The sequence below is a fragment of the Clupea harengus genome, chromosome 8, assembly GCF_900700415.2.
Source record: "Clupea harengus chromosome 8, Ch_v2.0.2, whole genome shotgun sequence".
In the NCBI taxonomy this organism is placed as follows: Eukaryota; Metazoa; Chordata; class Actinopteri; order Clupeiformes; family Clupeidae; genus Clupea; species Clupea harengus.
The window spans coordinates 12,105,328-12,129,905 of NC_045159.1; the positions used below are offsets into that span (position 1 = coordinate 12,105,328).

Here is a 24,578-nt window from a genome sequence, read left to right on the forward strand (position 1 = left end):
ATCAATTTTAAGATAATTATTGATTTGCATATTTTTTTATATAGTCTTGACTCTCTTACACTACATTTTATGATTTTCTTACACTACTATTCCATGGGTACAGCAGCTAAAAGTTTAGACAATCTGCTTTTGTTAAGGTGCTTTGTGAAGATTACCTGTATGCATTTTATTGGACATAGTAGTTTGTAATGTCGGACTTAACAGCATTCATGTATCTGGATAACTTATCTTTGTTTTATTTTTACTGCAATTAATATATTCATCATCAGTGTGAAGACTGTTTGAATACAGCAGCAGTGACATTGCTGAGGTCTCATATTTTCATAGTTTTTAAGTGCTTTGTATTCAACACGATGAAATTCATGGGTGGTGCGTTGGAAAGGTTGGTCGCTATGAAATGTACATACATAGCGCTTTTTTACTGCATTTGGCACAATGTTTAAATACTTCTAAACTCTAAATTCTAAACTGACATCTTATCTGATCATTTCTCTCGTATCTGTGTCTACGTTTGTCATCATTTTATAATTGTCGTAATAGCATTTAAGTTTTGCCGGGGGCGAAAGCCCAAATTGTTGTTTGATGGATTAGTAGCAATACCCGGCGAATATTTGCCTCCTAACTACGCAAAGGTTTATGGAACTGGAACTCTCCGTAGTTGTTGCAATTATGACGCCTTTATGACGACTGGATGTTGCACAAGTGACTTCAAGTTCGTCAGGTCTTACAACGACAATACTTTGGTTGCTGGTAGTACGCTGAAGAGTCCAGGTATCACTGTTGAGGAAAATCTTTTGGTGAGAGAGATTCAGCCGAGGTAGGCATACTAGTTTTGTATTTTTGTGAAGTCTCTATCTTGGTTGTTTGAAAACAATCTATAATCAGGTGTTTTGCTGGTTTGTGTCACAGCAGCACACTTGTTGCCAACTGTTACCTTTCATAAACATTACTACAGAAAACAGCAAGTATACATAGCGAACTAGTTTTAGACAAAGAGCTCGATCGTGAACAGCAGCGGCAGGTGACATTCCTACTAACTGCTACTGACGGAGGAGCTCCGCATATAAATACTTCGACATTCCTTCGAAAAAAAGTGGACGCCAAGAACTTGCTTTTCTTTAGTTGTTTATAATACAATGACGTTTTTGTGCACGTTACTGGGTCTTAAGTACAACAAACACACGTACTGCGAAGTGTTAATTTAAAGGGATTTTTCCCGGCATTTTATAATCTGCTATTATTAATACTGCTCATATTCTGCATTATTTGTGTTAATTGATAATGACTTTAAAAATATATATATATATATACAGTATGTGTTTTGTAAATCGTGTTTGACACAACTGTCTGCCAAATAACCTTAACCTTGAAAGTAAAAATGGCTGTACATTCAGCGTAGAGTAGCCTACGCCACGTTCCCCTTCTCTCTGACATCAGGTTCGCTAGCAGCGTCTTTTCAGCACCACAAATATGGACAGCAGCCTTTCCCTCCACGAGCTCTATGATTGTAGTGCTCCTGCTGGAAGTTTCTAGCATATTCCAAAATCAAATGAGAAGAACCTCATATGGGGGTTACACTTTAAATCACTAATTTGCGCCATTAGAATAGTTTAAAAGACCACTTTCCTAATAGACTCAATTATAAATAGTCTGACAGTTTTATTTGTATCTTATACCATGACCCCTCATTAAAAGTTTATTCTCATTATTATTACTACTACTACTACTACTACTACTACGATTCTTTAATTTTAATTCAATTCAATTAAACGCTGCGGTCAGCGACCCTTTACACTATAATACTAGTAAAAGATTATGGCAGCTTTACCAATTTAGGTTCACAATTTAAATCCTACCTGCTATTTGGTCTCAGTACTCAGAGTGTCGCTATTGGCCAACTTTAAGTTGTTTTGTCTGTTTTCCACCCACTACTGTCATATTTAAATCGTGAACAAAACCAGAAAATCCTGCGCATATCGATGAAACAGTATGACTCGGAAGCAAACGCTCGCCTAGGCTCGTGTAACATCACATCAACCTGCAACATTACGTGGTTTAAAAACCTCGAATTCATTTTGATAATATTCACCTTCCCTTTTTTTGAAATGAAGGCATTTTTCACCTCGTACAGTATTTTCATTTTGGCATGGGTTCATATTTCTCTGCACTCTTGTTATGGCGACTTGAGTTATTCTCTTCCAGAGGAGATGAAACGGGGAGCTGTGGTCGGAAATATAGCGAAGGATCTTGGGCTTGATGCAAAAGGATTATCGTACCGCGAGGCTCGTTTGGATATGGAGGGTAATGACAAACGCTTGTGTGACATAAATCTACAGACAGGCGACCTGGTCGTCGCTGATAGAATAGACCGAGAGGAGCTTTGTGGATCGACGACATCATGCTCTCTTAAATACGAACTGGTTTTAGAAAATCCTCTTGAGCTGCATCAAATTACAATTCAAGTTGAAGACATAAATGATAACTCACCTCGGTTTCAAAAGGAGGAGATCCTACTGGAAATACAGGAATCTGCTTTGAAAGGTGCTAGATTTCTCCTAACCGAAGCCCATGATGCGGATGTGGGTCGAAACGGTATTCAGAGCTACTCACTGGAGAAGAACGATCATTTTACTTTAGCCGTGCATTCAAATTCTTATGGTGGGAAAAATAGCGAATTGGTTTTAGACAAAGAGCTCGACCGGGAACAACAACAGGAGCTGTCATTGTTGCTTATTGCTTTGGATGGGGGCACTCCTCAGAGATCCGGTACTGTAGTCATACACGTCACTGTTTTGGATGCCAACGACAATGTACCAGCGTTCAGTCAACCCAGTTACGAAGTCAATCTACCTGAAAATTCTCCGTTGGGTACTGTCGGTGTGACTGTTACTGCGACAGACGCAGATGAAGCGGCAAATGGAGAGGTCTCTTATGAATTCAGTCATATATCTGATAAAGCAGTCAAACTATTTTCTATTGATAAAGTAAGTGGAGAAATCAAAGTGATTGGACCGATAGATTATGAAGAAAAACAGAAATATGAATTAAGAATTCAAGCAAAAGATGGAGCAGGACTGGCTTCTACTGCTAATGTTTTAATAGCTATTCAAGATGTTAATGACAATGCACCAGTAATCCTTTTGAAGTCGTTTAAAAATCATGTTTTGGAAAATGCAGTGCCTGGCACAGAAGTAGGCATTATAAATGTGCAGGATAAAGACTCAGGAGAAAATAAGCAGGTCCGCTGCACCATTCAGCAAAATGTCCCCTTTAAATTAGTTCCTTCTATTAAAAACTATTACTCCATTGTAACAACAGCAGAACTTGACCGTGAAATCATAGCTGATTACAATATAACTCTCACAGCCACTGATGAAGGCAATCCACCATTGTCATCCTCAAAGATAATACATCTGTTTGTGTCAGATGTAAATGACAATCCCCCTATATTTGAGGAGCAGTCCTACAGCGCATATGTGACTGAGAATAACAAGCCTGGCTCCTCTGTCTGTTCTGTTACTGCGAGAGACCCAGACTGGAGACAGAATGGCACAGTGTTCTACTCTCTGTTGCCCAGTGAGGTCAATGGTGTTCCGGTCTCCTCATATTTATCCATTAATGGAGACACAGGGGTGATCCATGCTGCGAGGGCCTTTGACTATGAGCAGTTCAGAAGCTTCAAAGTTCAAGTAGTAGCCAGAGACAATGGTTCTCCTCCACTCAGCAGCAACGTGACTGTGAGTGTGTTCATAACAGATGAGAATGATAACTCTCCTCAGATATTATACCCTACTCCAGAAGGAAACTCCTTCATGACTGAGATGGTTCCTAAAGCTGCTCTTTCTGGCTCGCTGGTCTCCAAAGTGATCGCTGTTGATGCTGACTCTGGACAGAACGCGTGGCTGTCATATCAGATTGTCAAGTCGACTGATCCGGGACTTTTCACTATTGGTCTCCACAGTGGAGAGATCAGGGCTCAGAGGGACATTTCTGAATCTGACAGCATGAAGCAGAACCTTGTGATCTCAGTGAAAGATAACGGACAGCCCTCTCTCTCTACAACCTGTGCCGTATATTTACTCATCTCTGATAACTTGGCTGAAGTTCCTGAACTAAAAGACATGTCCTATGAGGAGAACAATTCTAAACTCACATCTTATCTGATCATTGCTCTGGTGTCTGTGACTACCTTTTTCCTCACTTTTATCATTCTGATTGTGGCCATACGGGTTTGCCACAGGAGAAAGCCCAGACTGTTGTTTGATGGAGCAGTTGCCATTCCCAGTGCATATTTGCCTCCCAACTATGCAGATGTTGATGGAACGGGAACTCTCCGCAGCACTTACAACTATGACGCCTATATGACCACAGGCTCCCGTACCAGTGACTTCAAGTTTGTCAGCTCTTACAATGATAACACACTGCTTGCTGGTAACACTTTGAAGAAGAGTAATAATGACAGTAGCAACAGCCTTGACTTTACTGAGAATGGATCCAAATTCTCCACTCTGGTAAATACTTTTTAATCACTTAATTAACTTTTCACTTCACAGTCATAGAGCTGTGAGGGTGCTTTGTTTGTGTTTCATGCATTAAGCTATTCAAGATATTTTTTTGAATTCATTTTAGTATTTGCCATCACATATGGACTTTCGAGACACAGCCTGGTTTATTAGGGCACTTTTATGTTCGCTTGCAATGTTTTTCGAGACTGTACATTGTTTATTATATTTCAACTAAATCTTAAGTTCAATAAGGAGTTGCATTCTACACTTCTCTTTCCATCAGACAGATGACTCAGTGGTCAGTTGACACATGCACTAATATGCATTAATATAATTATTTTGGTTTCATACTCTTTTATACTTATAACATGTTTGACGGTTTTAGCGGTTCCCTCTTTCATAACATGTCTTTAAAGCGGTGTTTAGTTAGCTGGAAATTGCATTTCTTACGAATTTGTTTTGGAGGATTTTGAAGACTAGGTAATACATTTTTGCTCAGTTTATTAATGCTTGTTTGCTTTTTTGGGTGCATTGCTGAATTTTAAGACAGTAAGAGTTCTTTACAGCAGTAGGCTTTATTGGTGGGCAAAGAGTCACACATATGTTGTTGTTGTTGTTTATGTTGAAAATTAAGCATCTGTTTGTTTTGGCCATATAGCCTGATGTAAGGTATAAGCATACACTTGGCTGTGTGTTTGATGGCTTTGATGAAACTAAACATGCTGATATTGCGCTCTATATGACCAATGGTCATCATTTACATGCCTTATAGGGTGAGTGGTATGGGAATGATAGGGAAAGGTCAATGGTGGTTGTATTTTGCAATACTGACCTCCTCATCCCTGTTTCCCAAATGTACACCTGTCTTACTGTTATAGATTTGCATATAACTTTTCTTCTCTGTAAACTTAAGGTAATGTGGTTGAGAATATTTTTTATTCATTCATCTATTTAGCATCCACTTTCATCTGAAGTTATCTACAGCAAACAAAGATATACATTTTCATTGGAAATGAATCTGTAACAGTGTTTATGGTACCTTGTTCTATCAGCTGAGACAGGGCTGCAATGTATTACTGCTGTTGTGAACTGCAAAATTAATCATCCAGTTATCCACCACACCACACAAGCACACACTAAAGTAAAACTTTTAGACCATACTTGAAGTCTAGGTAGCCAATATTTTGTTCACACGTATTACCAGCTTTATATTTTAGCATTTGTAATGTGTATATTTTAAATGGAAACAGGAAAATAATCTGTTCAGAGAAAAAAGCAAATTATTGTGGAAGTGGAGTTCATTTAAAAATATATAACATTTAAACGTTTGGTTGCAATTCAGGCAAAAAAGTTTTGAACATTAGAATATTGGCATTCTCTTTTTACATAGATAATGATAATAATATTTGTGTGTTTGTAATTGATTGGATCAGATAGAGGTTAAATTAAAATACTTTTTTCATTACATTTGAGGACATTAGGAAAAACGTATTGCAATTTTAGCAGAGTACTCAGAGGGTCGCTATTGACCAACGTAACGCTCTTAACTGAAACTCTCCACCCATCATTTCAATACATGTACTGAAAGCACACTGGCCAACCTACATAATGACGTTCTGACGGACGACAACAGACGAACACGAATTCTTACCTGGATATGATCTATCTTTGTGCTTTGTAACTTGGCTTATTAGTGTACGAAGATGACAGAACCAGTCAATATGAAGATGGGATTACGTTGCTTCTTGTCTCCAAGTGGAATACTATGGGTGGCATTTTTTATTGTCAGATTTTGTGGCAGTCATGGCGATCTCAGTTATTCCATAACGGAGGAGATGGAACGAGGAACGGTGATCGGAAATATAGCGAAGGATCTCGGACTAGACCTAAAAGGAATATCACAGCGCAACGCTCGAATTGATTTGAAGGGAAGTCGCAAATGCTTTTGTGAAATAAATGCTCAGACTGGAGATCTAGTGATCGCTGAAATTATTGATAGGGAAGAATTATGTGGTTCAAAGGCTTCGTGTCCTCTAAAATACGAATTAGTTTTAGAAAACCCACTAGAACTGCACCGAATTTTACTACAAATTCAGGACGTAAATGACAACTCACCTCGGTTTCCTAGCAATGAAATCAAACTGGAAATCCGTGAATCCGCTGATAAAGGCGCACGCTTCCCCCTTGATGATGCTCATGATTCCGATGTAGGAAGAAATGGAATCCAGACATATTTACTGGAGAAGAATGATCATTTTACCTTAGCCGTGCATTCTAATGCAGATGGGGGGAAATATAGTGAGTTAGTTTTAGATAAAGAGCTTGACCGTGAACAGCAGCAGGAGCTGTCATTACTGCTTACTGCTGTAGACGGCGGTACTCCTCAGAGGTCCGGTACTGCTATCATACACGTCACTGTCTTAGATGCCAATGATAATTTACCAGTCTTCGGTCAAGCAGTGTATGAGGTCAGTTTACCAGAAAATTCCATTTTAGGTACTGTGGTTGTTGCTGTGAGCGCCACAGACGCAGATGAAGGAGCAAATGGTGAGGTCACATATGGATTCAATCTTATATCTGATAAAGCAGCAAGACTGTTCTCTATTGACAAGTTTACAGGACAAATTAAGTTGACTGGACCAATTGACTTTGAGGAGAAAACGGATTACGAACTCAGAGTTCAGGCTAAAGATGGTTCTGGTTTAGCCTCTAATGCCAAAGTTATCATAGATATCAGTGATGTAAATGACAATGCTCCAGTAATTAATGTTAAATCAATGACAAATCCAATTCCTGAAAATGCTGCACCTGGTACAGAGGTGGGCATTATTAATGTGCAGGATGAAGACTCAGAGGGAAACCGCCAGTTGCGTTGCACTATTCAACAGGATGTGCCCTTTAAGTTAAATCCATCCATTGAAAATTACTATTCTCTGGTCACGACAGGTGAATTGGATCGTGAACAGATCACAGATTACAATATAACTCTCATAGCCACTGACAAAGGCAATCCACCATTATCATCAGCCAAAACTATCCAGCTATCTGTATCTGATGTAAATGATAACGCACCTGTATTTGAGGAGCAGTCCTACAGCGCATATGTGACTGAGAATAACAAGCCTGGCTCCTCTGTCTGTTCTGTTACTGCGAGAGACCCAGACTGGAGACAGAATGGCACAGTGTTCTACTCTCTGTTGCCCAGTGAGGTCAATGGTGTTCCGGTCTCCTCATATTTATCCATTAATGGAGACACAGGGGTGATCCATGCTGTGAGGCCCTTTGACTATGAGCAGTTCAGAAGCTTCAAAGTTCAAGTAGTAGCCAGAGACAATGGTTCTCCTCCACTCAGCAGCAACGTGACTGTGAGTGTGTTCATAACAGATGAGAATGATAACTCTCCTCAGATATTATACCCTACTCCAGAAGGAAACTCCTTCATGACTGAGATGGTTCCTAAAGCTGCTATTTCTGGCTCGCTGGTCTCCAAAGTGATCGCTGTTGATGCTGACTCTGGACAGAACGCGTGGCTGTCATATCAGATCGTGAAGTCGACTGATCCGGGACTTTTCACTATTGGTCTCCACAGTGGAGAGATCAGGGCTCAGAGGGACATTTCTGAATCTGACAGCATGAAGCAGAACCTTGTGATCTCAGTGAAAGATAACGGACAGCCCTCTCTCTCTACAACCTGTGCCGTATATTTACTCATCTCTGATAACTTGGCTGAAGTTCCTGAACTAAAAGACATGTCTTATGAGGAGAGCAATTCGAAACTCACATCTTATCTGATCATTGCTCTGGTGTCTGTTTCTACCTTTTTCCTCACTTTCATCATTCTGATCATTTCTGTGAGGTTTTGCCGTAAGACAAAGCCCAGACTGTTGTTTGATGGAACAGTTGCCATTCCCAGTGCATATTTACCTCCTCATTATGCAGAGGTTGATGGAACTGGAACTCTCCGCAGCACTTACAACTATGACGCCTATATGACTACTGGCTCCCGTACCAGTGATTTCAAGTTTGTTCAATCTTACAATGACAACACACTGTCTGCTGGAAATACACTACAGAAGAACCCACATGACAATAGCGACTTCCTTGACTTCATTGATAATGGATCAAAGTTCTCCACTCTGGTAAATACTTTTCATCACATAAGTAATTGCTATATGTGTATTGATAAGTTCAAACTTAAAGTAGTTACTGGTGTAAGACTGGTATTAATTTAAGTCATAGCACAATTTAAGGCATGCTTCATGATTCTATTGGGTTAGGTATCTTTCCAATACAAGGGGATTTTCAGTGTCATGTTGTACCCAGAATATGAAGTTGAGACAGACCGTTATTAGAAGGGATCTGTTTTCTTTCTTTTCTAAATCAGCATTTTGTGACCGGGGCATTGGCTTGAAAAAAATTAGATCACGAAACATAGATATATAATTTAGGTTGTGATCAAATGTGATATTGGAAAAGTGGCATGTGGCATTTGGCATTTGGCATGTGGCATTTGACAGCAGTGGTGCTTGAGTGGCAGGCTGCCCTTAGTCTTGAGTAGAGCAGCAAAAGCATTGCCATAGTGCCTGTTTCATCTGTAACTTATGCTGAGGTCATGGTAAGGTTGATGAGGGTTTGGTGTTGCTGTTTGTAATGATGACTGGCATTTATGCATAACTGTGCTCATTAGGAATGTTTTAGCTTTCATATTAGGCATGAATGTTGTTTTTGACAGTCCATTCTATGTTGCTTTGCTTTTCCAAGACTAATTCATGTATGGACTGATTACTTGTCACACATGTGTTTGCTTTCACACTGTCATATCAAGCTATCTAAATCAACTTGTTTTCAGACCAGTGTATATGCATCCCATGGGAGTTCCTGATATGCTTTTGCAGAGCTCTAATACTGTTGATTAATTTCACATATTGCCTTTTATCAACCATCACCATCCTGCATTGCATTATGGCAGTGTATGGCACATTTACATAAGAACACGAATCTCAGATCTAAAATATCTCCTTTACTGTAATGCCATCAGTCACCCTGACAGTGTGTGGCTTATGAAGAGGCCAAGGTCACTGAAAGCCAGACAGCATATTTCTGGATCTGCCTTCTTTTGTTGTGAATGGTTAAATATTCAAGTTTGCCTGTTAGCAACTCAGTTACATATACCACTTATGCTGAGAATTTTTTTTTGTATTTACTTATTAAAGCAATAGATGCCTTAATGAAAAATGAAAGCAGTATAAATGCATTTGTTTGAGTGTAGCACAAGGATGTGTTGATCATTTTGATAATCCCTGTTTATCAAACCCATCTCCATGGCACTGTAGGCTGTGGAGTTATGGTGAGGGCAAACTGAGCTTTTAAGCCATTCCTCTACTACATAAATACTTCGAGTTTTGAATGAAATACAACCGACTTGTTATGTTACTATATTTGAATACTAACTTTGTATTCTACTGTATTATATAATCAATTATAAACGTAACGAGAGAGGGAGGGAGGGAAGAATAAGTAAAGGTTCTTACAACCCTAAAACTTCATCGATGGAAATATATTAAAATAAGGCATTGTAGTTCTAATAGAGTACTCAGAGTGTCGCTATTGACCAACGTTGTGCAATTAAATGCTCCTCTCCACCCACTGTTATAATATTCAAGTACAATACATTGAAACAGACTAGACAGTGGAGGTATAGTGAGGGCAAACTGAGCATTTAAGCCATTCCTCTACGACATAAATACTTCGTGTGTCTTATGTAGTGACTGTGTTTCGGCCTTTCGAAAATCTACAAAGGTTGGGATTCATCTACTCTGCAGATATGAAGATAGGATGCGGTTGCTTCTTTGAAACAAACGGACTGCTCTGGATGGCATTTTTTATCACCGGGTTTCGCGGCAGTCATGGCGATCTTAGCTATTCAATTCCAGAGGAAATGAAACGAGGAGCTGTGGTCGGAAATATAGCGAAGGATCTCGGACTCAATGCAAGAGGACTGTCGCAGCGCAGTGCTCGAATAGACTTGAATGGTAACCGCAAAAGGTTTTGTGAATTGAATATCGAGACAGGTGAACTAGTGATTTCTGAAAGGATTGATAGAGAGGAAATATGTGGCTCGAAATCTTCGTGCCCTCTGAAATATGAATTAGTCTTGGAAAAGCCTTTGGAGTTACATGGAATCTTATTGCAAATCCAGGATATAAATGACAACTCACCTCACTTTCCAAACGATGACATTAAACTGTCAATTCCAGAATCAGCGATTAAAGACGCACGCTTTCCTTTGGATGTGGCCCAGGACTCGGATGTGGGTAGAAACGGAATTAAAAGCTATTCGCTGGAGAAGAATGATCATTTCAGTTTAGCAGTACAGACTAATTCCGATGGTGAGAAATACAGCGGACTGGTTTTAGACAAAGAGCTCGACCGCGAAGAGCAGCAGGAGCTGTCGTTGTTGCTTACTGCTGTTGATGGAGGCTCTCCTCAGAAATCTGGTAGTGCAACGATACACGTCACTGTCTTAGATGCCAACGATAACCTACCAATATTTAGTCAGCCTGTTTATAAAGTCAGTCTACCTGAAAATTCTGCCTTAGGCACCGTGGTTCTTTGTGTTACTGCCACTGATGCAGATGAAGGAGCAAATGGCGAAGTCACTTATGAATTTAGCCTCATATCCAGTAAAGCAGCCAAACTCTTTATAATCGATACAATGACAGGAGAGATAAGAGTAGCCGGACCAATAGATTTCGAGGATGAACCTGATTATGAAATCAGAGTTCAGGCAAAAGATGGCTTTGGTTTAGCCTCAACTGCAAAAGTTATTGTAGATATAACTGATGTAAATGATAATGCACCGGTAATTAATGTTAAATCATTGAACAATCTGATTCCTGAAAATGCTACACCAGGCACAGAGGTGGGCATTATTCATGTACAGGATGAAGACTCAGAGGGAAATAGTCAGGTGCATTGCACCATTCAACAAAATGTTCCATTTAAATTAATTCCATCTATTAAAAAGTATTACTCCCTTGTAACAACAAACGAATTAGACCGTGAACAGGTCACGAGTTACAATATAACTCTGATAGCTACCGATGAAGGCTCTCCACCACTGTCTTCCTCTAAGACAATTCATCTATCTGTATCTGATGTAAATGATAATCCACCTGTATTTGAGGAGCAGTCCTACAGCGCATATGTGACTGAGAATAACAAGCCTGGCTCCTCTGTCTGTTCTGTTACTGCGAGAGACCCAGACTGGAGACAGAATGGCACAGTGTTCTACTCTCTGTTGCCCAGTGAGGTCAATGGTGTTCCGGTCTCCTCATATTTATCCATTAATGGAGACACAGGGGTGATCCATGCTGTGAGGCCCTTTGACTATGAGCAGTTCAGAAGCTTCAAAGTTCAGGTTGTAGCCAGAGACAATGGTTCTCCTCCACTCAGCAGCAACATGACTGTGAGTGTGTTCATAACAGATGAGAATGATAACTCTCCTCAGATATTATACCCTACTCCAGAAGGAAACTCCTTCATGACTGAGATGGTTCCTAAAGCTGCTCTTTCTGGCTCACTAGTCTCCAAAGTGATCGCTGTTGATGCTGACTCTGGACAGAACGCTTGGCTGTCATATCTGATCGTCAAGTCATCTGATCCGGGACTTTTCACTGTTGGTCTCCACAGTGGAGAGATCAGGGCTCAGAGGGACATTTCTGAATCTGACAGCATGAAGCAGAACCTTGTGATCTCAGTGAAAGATAACGGACAGCCCTCTCTCTCTACAACCTGTGCCGTATATTTACTCATCTCTGATAACTTGGCTGAAGTTCCTGAACTAAAAGACATGTCTTATGAGGAGGGCAATTCTAAACTCACATCTTATCTGATCATTGCTCTGGTGTCTGTTTCTACCTTTTTCCTCACTTTTATGATTCTGATCATTTCTGTGAGGCTTTGCCGTAAGACAAAGCCCAGGCTGTTGTTTGATGGAACAGTCGCCATTCCCAGTGCATATTTACCTCCTCATTATGCAGAGGTTGATGGAACTGGAACTCTCCGCAGCACTTACAACTATGAAGCCTATATGACTACAGGCTCCCGTACCAGTGATTTCAAGTTTGTTCAATCTTACAATGACAACACACTGTCTGCTGGAAATACACTACAGAAGAACCCACATGACAATAGCGACTTCCTTGACTTCATTGATAATGGATCAAAGTTCTCCACTATGGTAAATACTTTTCATCACATAAGTAATATCTACATGTGTATTGATACGGTCAAACTTATAGTAGTTACTGGTTAAAAACTGGTATTCATTTGAGTCGACCCACAATTTAAGGCATGCTACATGATTTTATTGGGTCAGGTATCTTTTCAATACAGGGGGTTTTCTGGGCCATGTACCCAAAATATGAAGTTGAGATTTGAGGTTTTTTTCAAAATCAGCATTTTGTGATCTTGAAACAAACTAGCTTTAAAAAAAACAAAGATCTATAATTAAGGTTGTGATCAAATGTGTCATGGGAAAAGTTGCATGTATTTGGGAAAAGGGCAGCTACAACATTGTAACTGATATTTTGTCCATTATGGGCCTGTGTGTTCATTTATTCCTATTTCAGGCAGGCAGAGGTACTTTTAAATGTAATGATTAACTATGTCCTGACTAATAGACATGACAGGACTTTGACAGCAGTGGTGCTTGAGGGGCAGGCTGCCGTTAGTCTTGGGTAGAGCAGCAACAGCATTGCCATAGTGTCTGTCTAGTGTTGTTATTTAATGCCATCAGTCCCACTGTCACTGCATGGTTTGGTTTATTGAAAGGCTAAGGTCACAGAAAGCCAGACAGCATATTTTTGGAACTGTCCCCTTTTTTTGTAAATGGTAAAATATTCAGGTTACTTTAATTCTTGTCCCAAATGGAATTTTGGAATGAGGTGTCAAGGTGACCTGACTGTAAAAACAAAGTCTGACTTGAAGTTGAAAAACAAAGCACCTAGCATCCCTGAATGTTTTTAATCAGCATCTCTCATATTATTAACACATTAAAAATCTATGGTGAAATAAGGCGACTAAATGCACTTACGACAGACAGTATGCTGAGAGAACTAAATAGTTCATTGAACGAGTAGATACTTTAATTCAAAACAGTTTGGACGATTGCAGGACATGGGCGTACCTTTACTTACTTAAACATGTTTGACATACAGTAATAGTACAATTGTATCATACAATATTTCCATGTTTTACCACTGTCTAGAAACACTACCACTGTTTACTCACTCTGAACACCTAACTCTAAGTGATACTGAGTAAAACACATACACTTATGCTTATGGTTACGGTTAACTAATCTAATAGCCTTTGTCAATTTAACCAGTGGCAACCTTTCTCTATTGAGATGATTTTACAGTTCAAATGTTCAGTATACTTTTTGAATTGCAATTCATTTAAAATAAGGCATGTCCATAACTCATCGTGAATCAAAATTGCTTTCATAAGGGAGCTTTTATCAGAAAATTCAGTGGAAGCTGAGTTTATTTCTGGGATTTAAGACGGACAGCCCTCTCTCTCTACAACCTGTGCCGTATATTTACTCATCTCTGATAACTTGGCTGAAGTTCCTGAACTAAAAGACACGTCTTACGAGGAGAACAATTCTAAAATCACATCTTATCTGATTATTGCTCTGGTGTCTGTTTCCACATTCTTTTTCACTTTCATCATCCTGATTGTGTCACTGAGGATTTGTCGGAGGCAAAAGCCCAGACTGTTGTTTGATGGAGCAGTCGCCATTCCCAGTGCATATTTACCTCCTCATTATGCAGATGTTGATGGAACTGGAACTCTCCGTAGTACTTTCAATTATGACGCCTATATGACCACAGGCTCCCGTACCAGTGATTTCAAGTTTGTTAGCTCTTACAATGATAACACACTGCTTGCTGGTAACGCTTTGAAGAAGAGTAATAATGACAGTAGCAACAGTCTTGACTTTACTGTGAATGGATCCAAATTCTCCACTCTGATAAATACTTCATTCTCTAATTAACTTTTCACTCTATAGTCATAGAACTGTGAGGTTGCTGAGTTTGTTTATCATGCATGAAGCTATCCAAGATATTTTTGAGCATTTACTTTAGTATTCACCATCACTTACGGACTGTTATGATATGGCCAGGTTTTGTTTAAGGCAAGTGTATGTGTGCGTTTGATGTTTATTAACATCGTTTATGATCTGTCATCTTTCGGCAGTTACATTGTTCCCTGTGCTTCCCATCAGACAGATGCACTGTCTATAATGATATGAGTTTCTGTATGCTGGCTAAAGAAAAATATTTGACCTTTGCTGCTGTTTCCTCTTTCATAACTTGCCTTTACAATGATGTTGGGTTAGCTGGAATTTGGTTGAATAAATCATTGAATATCTCGTTAAGGTTTTATTTTGGAAGAGTTGGAAGACAAAGTTCACTATTTTTGCTCAGTTTGTCAATGCTGGTTTCCTGTTTTGGCTCCATTGCTGAATTCAAAGGCCGAAAGAGTTTTTTTTTCTTTTTGAAAAAAAAGCAGTAGGCTTTATTAGTGGGGAAAGAGTCATACATATGTAGTTGCTCCTGTTGTTGTTTTTGTTGAAAATTAAGCATCGGCCATATTGGCTGATGTAAAGGATAAGCATAGTCTTGGCTCCGTATTTGATGGCTTTGGTAAAACTGGACATGCTGACATTGCCCTCTATATGAACAATGGTGTTGTGGTAAAGCTTCAGCTGACAGTATTATCATTTACGTGCGTTAGAGGCTGAGTGGTATAAGAATGAAAGGGAAAGGTCAGTGGTGGTTGTATTCTGTAATATTGACCTAATCATCCCTCTCTCTAAAATATACACCTGTTCTACTGTTATAGGTTTGCATATAACTTTCTTTTCTCTTTAACCTCACAGTAATGTGGTTGAGAATGATTTTTAGTTATTCATCTGTTTAGCAGCCACTGTTATTCAATGTGACTTACAGCAAATGGAAGGTATGCACTTTTTCAGAATGCGTGCTTCCCTGAAAATGAATCTGTAACACTGTTGATGGTACCTTGTTCTTTCAGCTGAGACAGAGGTGTATTACTGTTGTTGTAGTGAACTACTAAATGATACATCCAGTTATCCACCGCATTATTTAGGCACACACTAATGTAAAAGTTTTAGACCATACTTGAAGTCAAAACTATGTGGCCCATATTTTATGCACACTTACTACCAGCTTAATGTTGTAACATTTGTAATGTGTATATTTCAAATGGAAGGAGAAATTGAGTCTGCTTTAAAGAAGAGAAGAAAAAAAACGAGCGCATACAGTGTGCAAGTGCAGTTCATTCCCCCCAAAAAATTGTATATGTAAATATGCATTGTTGTTGGTTAAAACTCAGTAAAAAGTAGTTTTTTTACATGGATGTCTCATCCTATAATATAGATAATGCTCATGGAAACAGAAAGTGGTTGAATTTAAATACTTTTAAAATTATATTTGAGGACATTATGGAATAGCACATTGCAATTTCAGCAGAGTACTCAGAGTGTCGCTATTGACTAACGTAACGCTCTTAACTGAACCTCTCCACCCATCATTACAATAAATGTACTGGAAGAGCACTGAGTCAACTACACAATGGCGTTCTGATGGACAGACGAGCACATATTCTTTCCTGGATATAATTTGTATTTGTGCTTTGTAACTTAGATTGGCCTATTACTACATGGGGATAACACAACCATTCAATATGAAGATGGGATTACGTTCATTCTTATCTCCAAGTGGAATACTCTGGGTGGCTTTTTTTATTTTCAGATTTTGCGGCAGTTATGGCGATCTCAGTTATTCTCTACCAGAAGAGATGGAACGAGGAGCGGTGATCGGAAATATAGGGAAGGATCTCGGACTAGACTTAAAAGGAATATCACAGCGCAACGCTCGAATTGATTTGAAGGGCAGCCGCAAACGCTTTTGTGAAATAAATGCTCAGACTGGAGATCTAGTGATCGCTGAAATTATCGATAGGGAAGAATTATGTGGTTCTAAGGCTTCGTGTCCTCTCAAATACGAGTTAGTCTTAGAAAATCCACTAGAACTGCACCGAATTTTACTACAAATTCAGGACGTAAATGACAACTCACCTCGGTTTCCTAGCAATGAAATCAAACTGGAAATCCGTGAATCTGCTGTGAAAGGCGCACGCTTCCCCCTTGATGAAGCTCATGATTCCGATGTAGGAAGAAATGGAATCCAGACATATTTACTGGAGAAGAATGATCATTTTACTTTAGCCGTGCATTCTAATCCAGATGGAGGGAAATATAGTGAGTTAGTTTTAGACAAAGAGCTTGATCGTGAACAGCAGCAGGAGCTGTCATTATTGCTAACTGCTGTAGACGGTGGTACTCCTCAGAGGTCCGGTACTGCTATCATACACGTCACTGTCTTAGATGCCAATGATAATTTACCAGTCTTCAGTCAACCAGTATATAAGGTCAGTTTGCCAGAAAATGCAATTGTAGGTACTGTGGTTGTTGTTGTGAGCGCCACAGACGCAGATGAAGGAGCAAATGGGCAGGTCACTTATGACTTTAGTCGCATATCTGATAAAGCAGCAAGACTCTTTTCTATTGACAAGTTTACAGGACAAATTAAGGTGACAGGACCAATTGACTTTGAGGAGAAAACGGATTACGAACTCAGAGTTCAGGCTAAGGATGGTTCTGGTTTAGCCTCGAATGCCAAAGTTATCATAGATATCAGTGATGTAAATGACAATGCTCCAGTAATTAATGTTAAATCAATGAAAAATCCAATTCCTGAAAATGCTGCACCTGGTACAGAGGTGGGCATTATTAATGTGCAGGATGAAGACTCAGAGGGAAACCGCCAATTGCGTTGCACCATTCAACAGGATGTGCCCTTTAAGTTAAATCCATCTATTGAAAACTACTATTCCCTGGTTACAACAGGTGAATTAGACCGTGAACAGATCACAGGTTACAATATAACCTTCACAGCCACTGATGAAGGCAATCCACCACTATCATCAGCCAAAACTATCCAGCTATCTGTATCTGATATAAATGATAATCCACCTGTATTTGAAGAGCAGTCTTATAGCGCATATGTGACTGAGAATAACAAGCCTGGCTCCTCTGTCTGTTCTGTTACTGCGAGAGACCCAGACTGGAGACAGAATGGCACAGTGTTCTACTCTCTGTTGCCCAGTGAGGTCAATGGTGTTCCGGTCTCCTCATATCTATCCATTAATGGAGACACAGGGGTGATCCATGCTGTGAGGCCCTTTGACTATGAGCAGTTTAGAAGCTTCAAAGTTCAGGTTGTAGCCAGAGACAATGGTTCTCCTCCACTCAGCAGCAACGTGACTGTGAGTGTGTTCATAACAGATGAGAATGATAACTCTCCTCAGATATTATACCCTACTCCAGAAGGAAACTCCTTCATGACTGAGATGGTTCCTAAAGCTGCTCTTTCTGGCTCGCTGGTCTCCAAAGTGATCGCTGTTGATGCTGACTCTGGGCAGAACGCGTGGCTGTCATATCAGATCGTCAAGTCGACTGATCCGGGACTTTTCATTATTGGTCTCCACAGTGGAGAGATCAGGGCTCAGAGGGACATTTCTGAATCTGACAGCATGAAGCAGAACCTTGTGATCTCAGTGAAAGATAACGGACAGCCCTCTCTCTCTACAACCTGTGCCGTATATTTACTCATCTCTGATAACTTGGCTGAAGTTCCTGAACTGAAAGACATGTCATATGAGGAGAGCAATTCTAAACTCACATCTTATCTGATCATTGCTCTGGTGTCTGTTTCTACCTTTTTCCTCACTTTCATCATTCTGATCATTTCTGTGAGGCTTTGCCGTAAGACAAAGCCCAGGCTGTTGTTTGATGGAACAGTCGCCATTCCCAGTGCATATTTACCTCCTCATTATGCAGAGGTTGATGGAACTGGAACTCTCCGCAGCACTTACAACTATGACGCCTATATGACCACAGGCTCCCGTACCAGTGATTTCAAGTTTGTTCAATCTTACAATGACAACACACTGTCTGCTGGAAATACACTACAGAAGAACCCGCATGACAATAGCGACTTCCTTGACTTCATTGATAATGGATCAAAGGTCTCCACTCTGGTAAAAACTGTTATACACTCTTAAACACTCTCCTAAGTTACTTTCATACAGTTTGTACATCCTTAACTTTAAAATAATTGTTTCTAAATACCTCAAGTCTGCAATTGAAAGGTATGTAGTATGATGGTAGTGAATTTGGTGCCTTTCCCGTATCAGTAAGGTTCAGCATCGGTGATCATAAACTCTTCTCCCCATGCTTTGGGCTCTTATTTATCTCACATAGCTAAGTTTCACTATGGCTATATGTCTAATGAGCATGCTCAGTGTACTCAAGCAGGCCATGTCAGATCATTGGTGTTTTTAATGAAAATAAACCGTGTTGCTAGGCTAGATTTCTCTTTGTGTACCTCAGCTTTTTTGGGTTTTCAACTATTCTTCAAAGTCTTATAATTTAACAGGGCCATTTTATTATTTCAAATATTTAACCCATGGAGAAGATGAGCCTATGTGTTGACACATGTATGCCATAATGAGATTGGAAGATTTGTGTAGACTGTTTAAAGTGTTGGCTTTAATATTGATGGGCACAATTGCATATACTTCCTAGCAGTGCCGGTATGACGTCATGCAAAGCTAGGTTTTCAGTGCTTGAATTGTATGGCTATTAATTTAGGCCCCCTGTTATAAAATCCCTCTTATTATGTACTATTGCGTATGTAGCCATGGATTAATTGTGTAATGCATGTATTTGTGTATTTGCGCACCTACTGTTCTTCTCTAGGACATATTCCTCACCTTAGCTTGGTGTGATTGCCTTTACTAATCAGGGCCCATTTGGTCACACTTTATTTGGATGGCCCCCTATAGACTATATACAAATGCTCAGATTATGAACAAACTATCTGTTATTCTGTTAACTACAATGTATGGTTAAGGTTAGGGATTGGGTTTGGGTTTGGGTTTGATTAAGGCTATGTTCAGTAAACAATCAGAAAGATTGAACTTGAATTCAACAAACCCTTTGTAAAGTTCCTGTAGGTGGACTATCCATATTGTGTCCAAAGTGTTACCCACATTTTTTCATGCAAATGGGTTTAATGTGCACAACATATTGAAGGGAAGGGGTGTTCTCTTGCATAACCTAGGGTTATACATGGCATGGCTTTGTTTTAGTGCTATAACCTATACATGTTTATTCCATTCGTTTTATCTTTGTGTGGGTTGATATTTAGATCCACTATTATTGACAAATGCAAAAGATGCATTTTTATATATAGTTATGATTATTTAGACAGCCATGGCCTATTTATTCTGGCTGTATCACACTAATTGTGTTCTACCATGTTTGGCAACTAGGCCAAACATTACAGCTTCAGAACAATGTGTGATCTTTTCATCTGTTTATTCATGGAGTAGAGTGAGGTCATGTGAAGTTGTTTGCCGTTTGGTTAGATGGGAGATAGAGTGCAGACCATGAAACATGTGTGTTTTGTTTTAAGAGGGACTGGCTGAGAAAGACTACATTGGTCATTAAGGAGGTGAATAAATCTATTCTGAAGCAGCCATTTATGGGCTGACACTATCCACCTTAGCAGCATACAAACACAAATCTCCAGATGTGGTATTGCTTTTGTGTAAGTGAAAGCCACCACTCACCTTGTCGATAGAAATACAGTTAAAGGCAAGGCACTGGCAGATTACATTGTTTTATTTATTGGACACTTTGATGGGAAACATACTAAAGATGTTAAGATGTATACTATACTTCATAAATGTATGTGTATATGTATATGCATATATTATATTGGCATACATAACTTAAATATCAGAGGAGTGAGGAAAACGGAAATGTATGTGACAGCTGTGTACACCTCTGGTCTCTGCTGTTCTAGTGTTTAATTAGATAGGGTCAGGTAGAATCAGACAGATTCATTGTGATGTTTCCAGTAGAAACAATGAAGTAGGCTGTATCAATGACTCACGCTTAAGTCCACTACAGTTGATTCACTAAACCATGGATTTACCTTCACATTATAATTCAAGACTTACTGCATTATTTTAATAACCTATATCTAAATCATCTATTTCATTCACATGTATCAAATGTTTCTGAGGAAAGGCTCTCTACCTAAAAAACAAGTATCTTTCATAAATCAATGTGTGCTTTAATAAAAAACTGTACTGTCCACTGAGCTGGAAAGGCAAAACATTCCATATCATCATTTGGTCACCATATACGAAACATACAGGGTTCATAGTTGTATATTTATGAACTTGTTCTAAAATGTTATTTAAAAGGAGAAAGAAAGAGAAAGACAGAGAAACCCCAAGGTGTTCAACCATGTAATCGTTCGTTGTAGTTTACTCCGTAGCACTCCGAGTGTCGCTATTGACTAACGTAGTGAATTTACTCTCACCACCCCACCCACTGTTGGAATATTTAAATCGTAAATACTGTGAAGCAAGCCCTACCCCGGCGGTGTGATGAACCAAACACAGTCTGCATTTGTGCTATCTGGGATATTACTATTTTAGTGCTTTACGGAAGACTGTATTTTACTTTTTGTTTTAACCCACACGGACTAACAGCATTGATAAATCGGTTATCGACATGAAAGCAGAAATAAGTGGTTTCTTGGTTCCAAATAGAATGCTTTGGATGGCATTTTTCATTCTCAGATTTTGCGGCAGTAATGGCGATCTAACATATTCGATTCCAGAGGAGATGAAACAAGGAACTGTGGTTGGAAATATAGCGAAGGATCTTGGATTGGATGCCAGGGGATTATCACTGCGCAGTGCTCGAATTGATTTGAAAGGCAGTCGAAAACGGTATTGTGATCTAAATGTCCAGACAGGTGAACTAACTATTGCTGAAAAAATTGATAGGGAGGAAATGTGTGGATCAAAAACAGTGTGCTCGTTGAAATACGAATTAGTCATGGAAAATCCACTGGAGTTACATAGAATCTTATTGCAAATTCAGGATATAAATGACAACTCACCTAGTTTTCCAAACGATGAAATTAAATTGTCGATTCCAGAATCAGCAGATAAAGGCGCACGCTTTTCCTTGGACACGGCGAAAGACTCGGATGTGGGTAGAAACCGCGTTCAAAGCTATACATTGGCTAAGAATGACTATTTCAGTTTATCTCTTCAGTCTAATGCTGATGGAGTGAACTACAGCGAATTGGTTTTAGACAAAGAGCTCGACCGTGAACAGCAGCAGGAGATGTCATTGTTGCTTACTGCTATAGATGGAGGCTCTCCTCAGAGATCGGGAAGTGCAATGATACACGTCACTGTCTTGGACATTAACGATAATCGACCTGTATTCAGTCAACCAGTTTATAAAGTCAGTCTATCTGAAAACTCCCCTTTAGAAACTCTGGTTGTAACCACAAGTGCTATAGACTTAGACGAAGGCGTCAACGGGGAGGTCACTTATGTATTTAGCCTTATATCTGACAAAGCAGACAGACTTTTTACAATAGATAAGGTTAGTGGAGAGATCAAAGTGTCTGGACCAATAGACTTTGAGGACGAGACTGATTATGAAATAACAGTTCAAGCAAAGGATGGCGTTGGTTTAGCCTCAAGTGCAAAAGTCATTATTGATATAACTGACGTGAATGACAATGCACCTGCAATTTATGTTAAATCTTTGAAAAACCCAGTTCCTGAAAATGCTGCACCTGGTACGGAGGTGGGCATTATTAATGTGCAGGATGAAGACTCAGAGGGAAACCGCCAGGTGCGTTGCACTATTCAGCAGAATGTGCCCTTTAAGTTAAATCCATCTATTGAAAACTACTATTCCCTGGTCACAACAGGTGAATTAGACCGTGAACAGATCTCAAACTATAATATAACTCTCACGGCCACTGATGAAGGCAATCCACCACTATCATCCTCCAAGACAATCCAGCTATCTGTATCTGATGTAAATGATAATCCACCTGTCTTTGAGGAGCAGTCCTACAGCGCATATGTGACTGAAAATAACAAGCCTGGCTCCTCTGTTTGTTCTGTTACTGCGAGAGACCCAGACTGGAGACAGAATGGCACAGTGTTCTACTCTCTGTTGCCCAGTGAGGTCAATGGTGTTCCGGTCTCCTCATATTTATCCATTAATGGAGACACAGGGGTGATCCATGCTGTGAGGCCCTTTGACTATGAGCAGTTCAGAAGCTTCAAAGTTCAGGTTGTAGCCAGAGACAATGGTTCTCCTCCACTCAGCAGCAACGTGACTGTGAGTGTGTTCATAACAGATGAGAATGATAACTCTCCTCAGATATTATACCCTACTCCAGAAGGAAACTCCTTCATGACTGAGATGGTTCCTAAAGCTGCTCTTTCTGGCTCGCTGGTCTCCAAAGTGATCGCTGTTGATGCTGACTCTGGACAGAACGCGTGGCTGTCATATCAGATCGTGAAGTCGACTGATCCGGGACTTTTCACTATTGGTCTCCACAGTGGAGAGATCAGGGCTCAGAGGGACATTTCTGAATCTGACAGCATGAAGCAGAACCTTGTGATCTCAGTGAAAGATAACGGACAGCCCTCTCTCTCTACAACCTGTGCCGTATATTTACTCATCTCTGATAACTTGGCTGAAGTTCCTGAACTAAAAGACATGTCTTATGAGGAGAACAATTCTAAACTCACATCTTATCTGATCATTGCCCTGGTGTCTGTTTCAACATTTTTTTTCACTTTCATTATCCTGATTGTGTCACTGAGGATTTGTCGGAGGCAAAAGCCCAGGCTGTTGTTTGATGGAGCAGTAGCCATTCCCAGTGCATATTTACCTCCTCATTATGCAGACGTTGATGGAACTGGAACTCTCCGCAGCACTTACAACTATGACGCCTATATGACTACAGGCTCCCGTACCAGTGATTTCAAGTTTGTTCAATCTTACAATGATAACACTCTGTCTGCTGGAAATACACTACAGAAGAACCCACATGACAACAGTGACTGTCTTGATTTCACAGATGTTGGATCAAAGGTTTCTACTCTGGTAAACAGTCTCTTTAGTAGTTTTACATCTATATGCATAACATGACATATGATTAGCCTAAATATACTGTAGTTTGTATCCCAGCTATTTAGCATCCTGACTGTTGGCTTTCTCTTCACCTAAATGATATGAAATCATGTTATCAATTTTTTAACCCAAATCAAGTGAAAATCCTTCAGGGAATGTCAGGTGTTCTCAAAGGAGAGATAATAGTGAGGTTAAAACTAGGGTTGTTGTCTTATTTGGTCTTTTCAACTACTAACGATGTTTTGGAGGCCGGAGTGGTGATTGAGGTCTTGATAAGTTGGTGAATACTAGTCTATATAATGTGATATTACACGTATGTGGATCATTCTGAGATCCAACCCCTTTCATTAGGTTAGAAAGGGAAAAAAATGAACAGTATGCACATCACTGGCTCTGAATATTTTGTTTTAGAAGAAATGGATGATTTGGTTTGATTCTCTTCCATGCAGTAGCTGTGTCTATTTTGTCAATGTTAACAATTAATGTGATTTTCAGTGAAGCAGATTTTAAATCATACTCATTTGTTGCCTTGTTTTTGTGGAGTGGTTGCTGTTAAGGTGACTGTTAATGATGTCGTTAATATGTCATCTTAGGTGGGGCAGTTTGTAGTGTTTTGTATATTTTGTGCCATGCTCGTTTTGTCAGACTGCCATAATCAGTTCAAGGCAAATCACTGGTCTGGTGAACTGTTATGGGAGCTTATCTCAATCTATGCTGACTTTCACTCGCATTTCATTTTTATCAAACTTTCTATTCAAATTTGTTCAAAGTAATATATAATCAGGTGTTACTGAGATACCTGTTACGGCGGCACTATAGTAATAATTCTGCAGGAGTTGCTGGTTCTCTATTTATGGGTTTGTCAGTCAGGCAGTTATATA

General features: G+C 39.6%; 3 protein-coding genes across 14 annotated transcripts in view; all 3 read left to right on the forward strand.

Annotated features, from left to right (window-relative positions):
• Positions 1–24,578, forward strand: part of LOC105905983 (protocadherin beta-16-like) — a 218,609-nt gene that overhangs the window by 78,798 nt on the left and 115,233 nt on the right. For 3 of the 12 annotated variants that reach the window (XM_031571851.2, XM_042708463.1, XM_031571895.1), the window contains exon 1: positions 3–4,511. The exons of 6 other annotated variants lie outside the window; for them this stretch is intronic. In XM_031571851.2, coding sequence (XP_031427711.1) covers positions 1,980–4,511 — 2,532 coding nt within the window. In that variant the 5' untranslated portion in view covers positions 3–1,979. Of the gene's footprint in view, positions 1–2; positions 4,512–10,171; positions 12,748–21,043; positions 23,671–24,578 lie in introns of those variants that run through there. 3 more of the 12 variants (XM_031571869.2, XM_042708466.1, XM_031571870.2) reach the window with 2 other exon arrangements.
• Positions 6,209–9,223, forward strand: LOC116221389 (protocadherin beta-16-like). Its single transcript, XM_031571264.2, has one exon. The coding sequence runs from the start codon at positions 6,209–6,211 to the stop codon at positions 8,735–8,737; it is 2,529 nt and encodes an 842-aa protein (XP_031427124.1). The 3' UTR covers positions 8,738–9,223.
• Positions 15,150–19,190, forward strand: LOC105902349 (protocadherin beta-16-like). The gene has a single exon (XM_031571905.2). It carries the CDS (start codon positions 16,260–16,262, stop codon positions 18,723–18,725), a length of 2,466 nt encoding a protein of 821 aa, XP_031427765.1. The 5' UTR covers positions 15,150–16,259; the 3' UTR covers positions 18,726–19,190.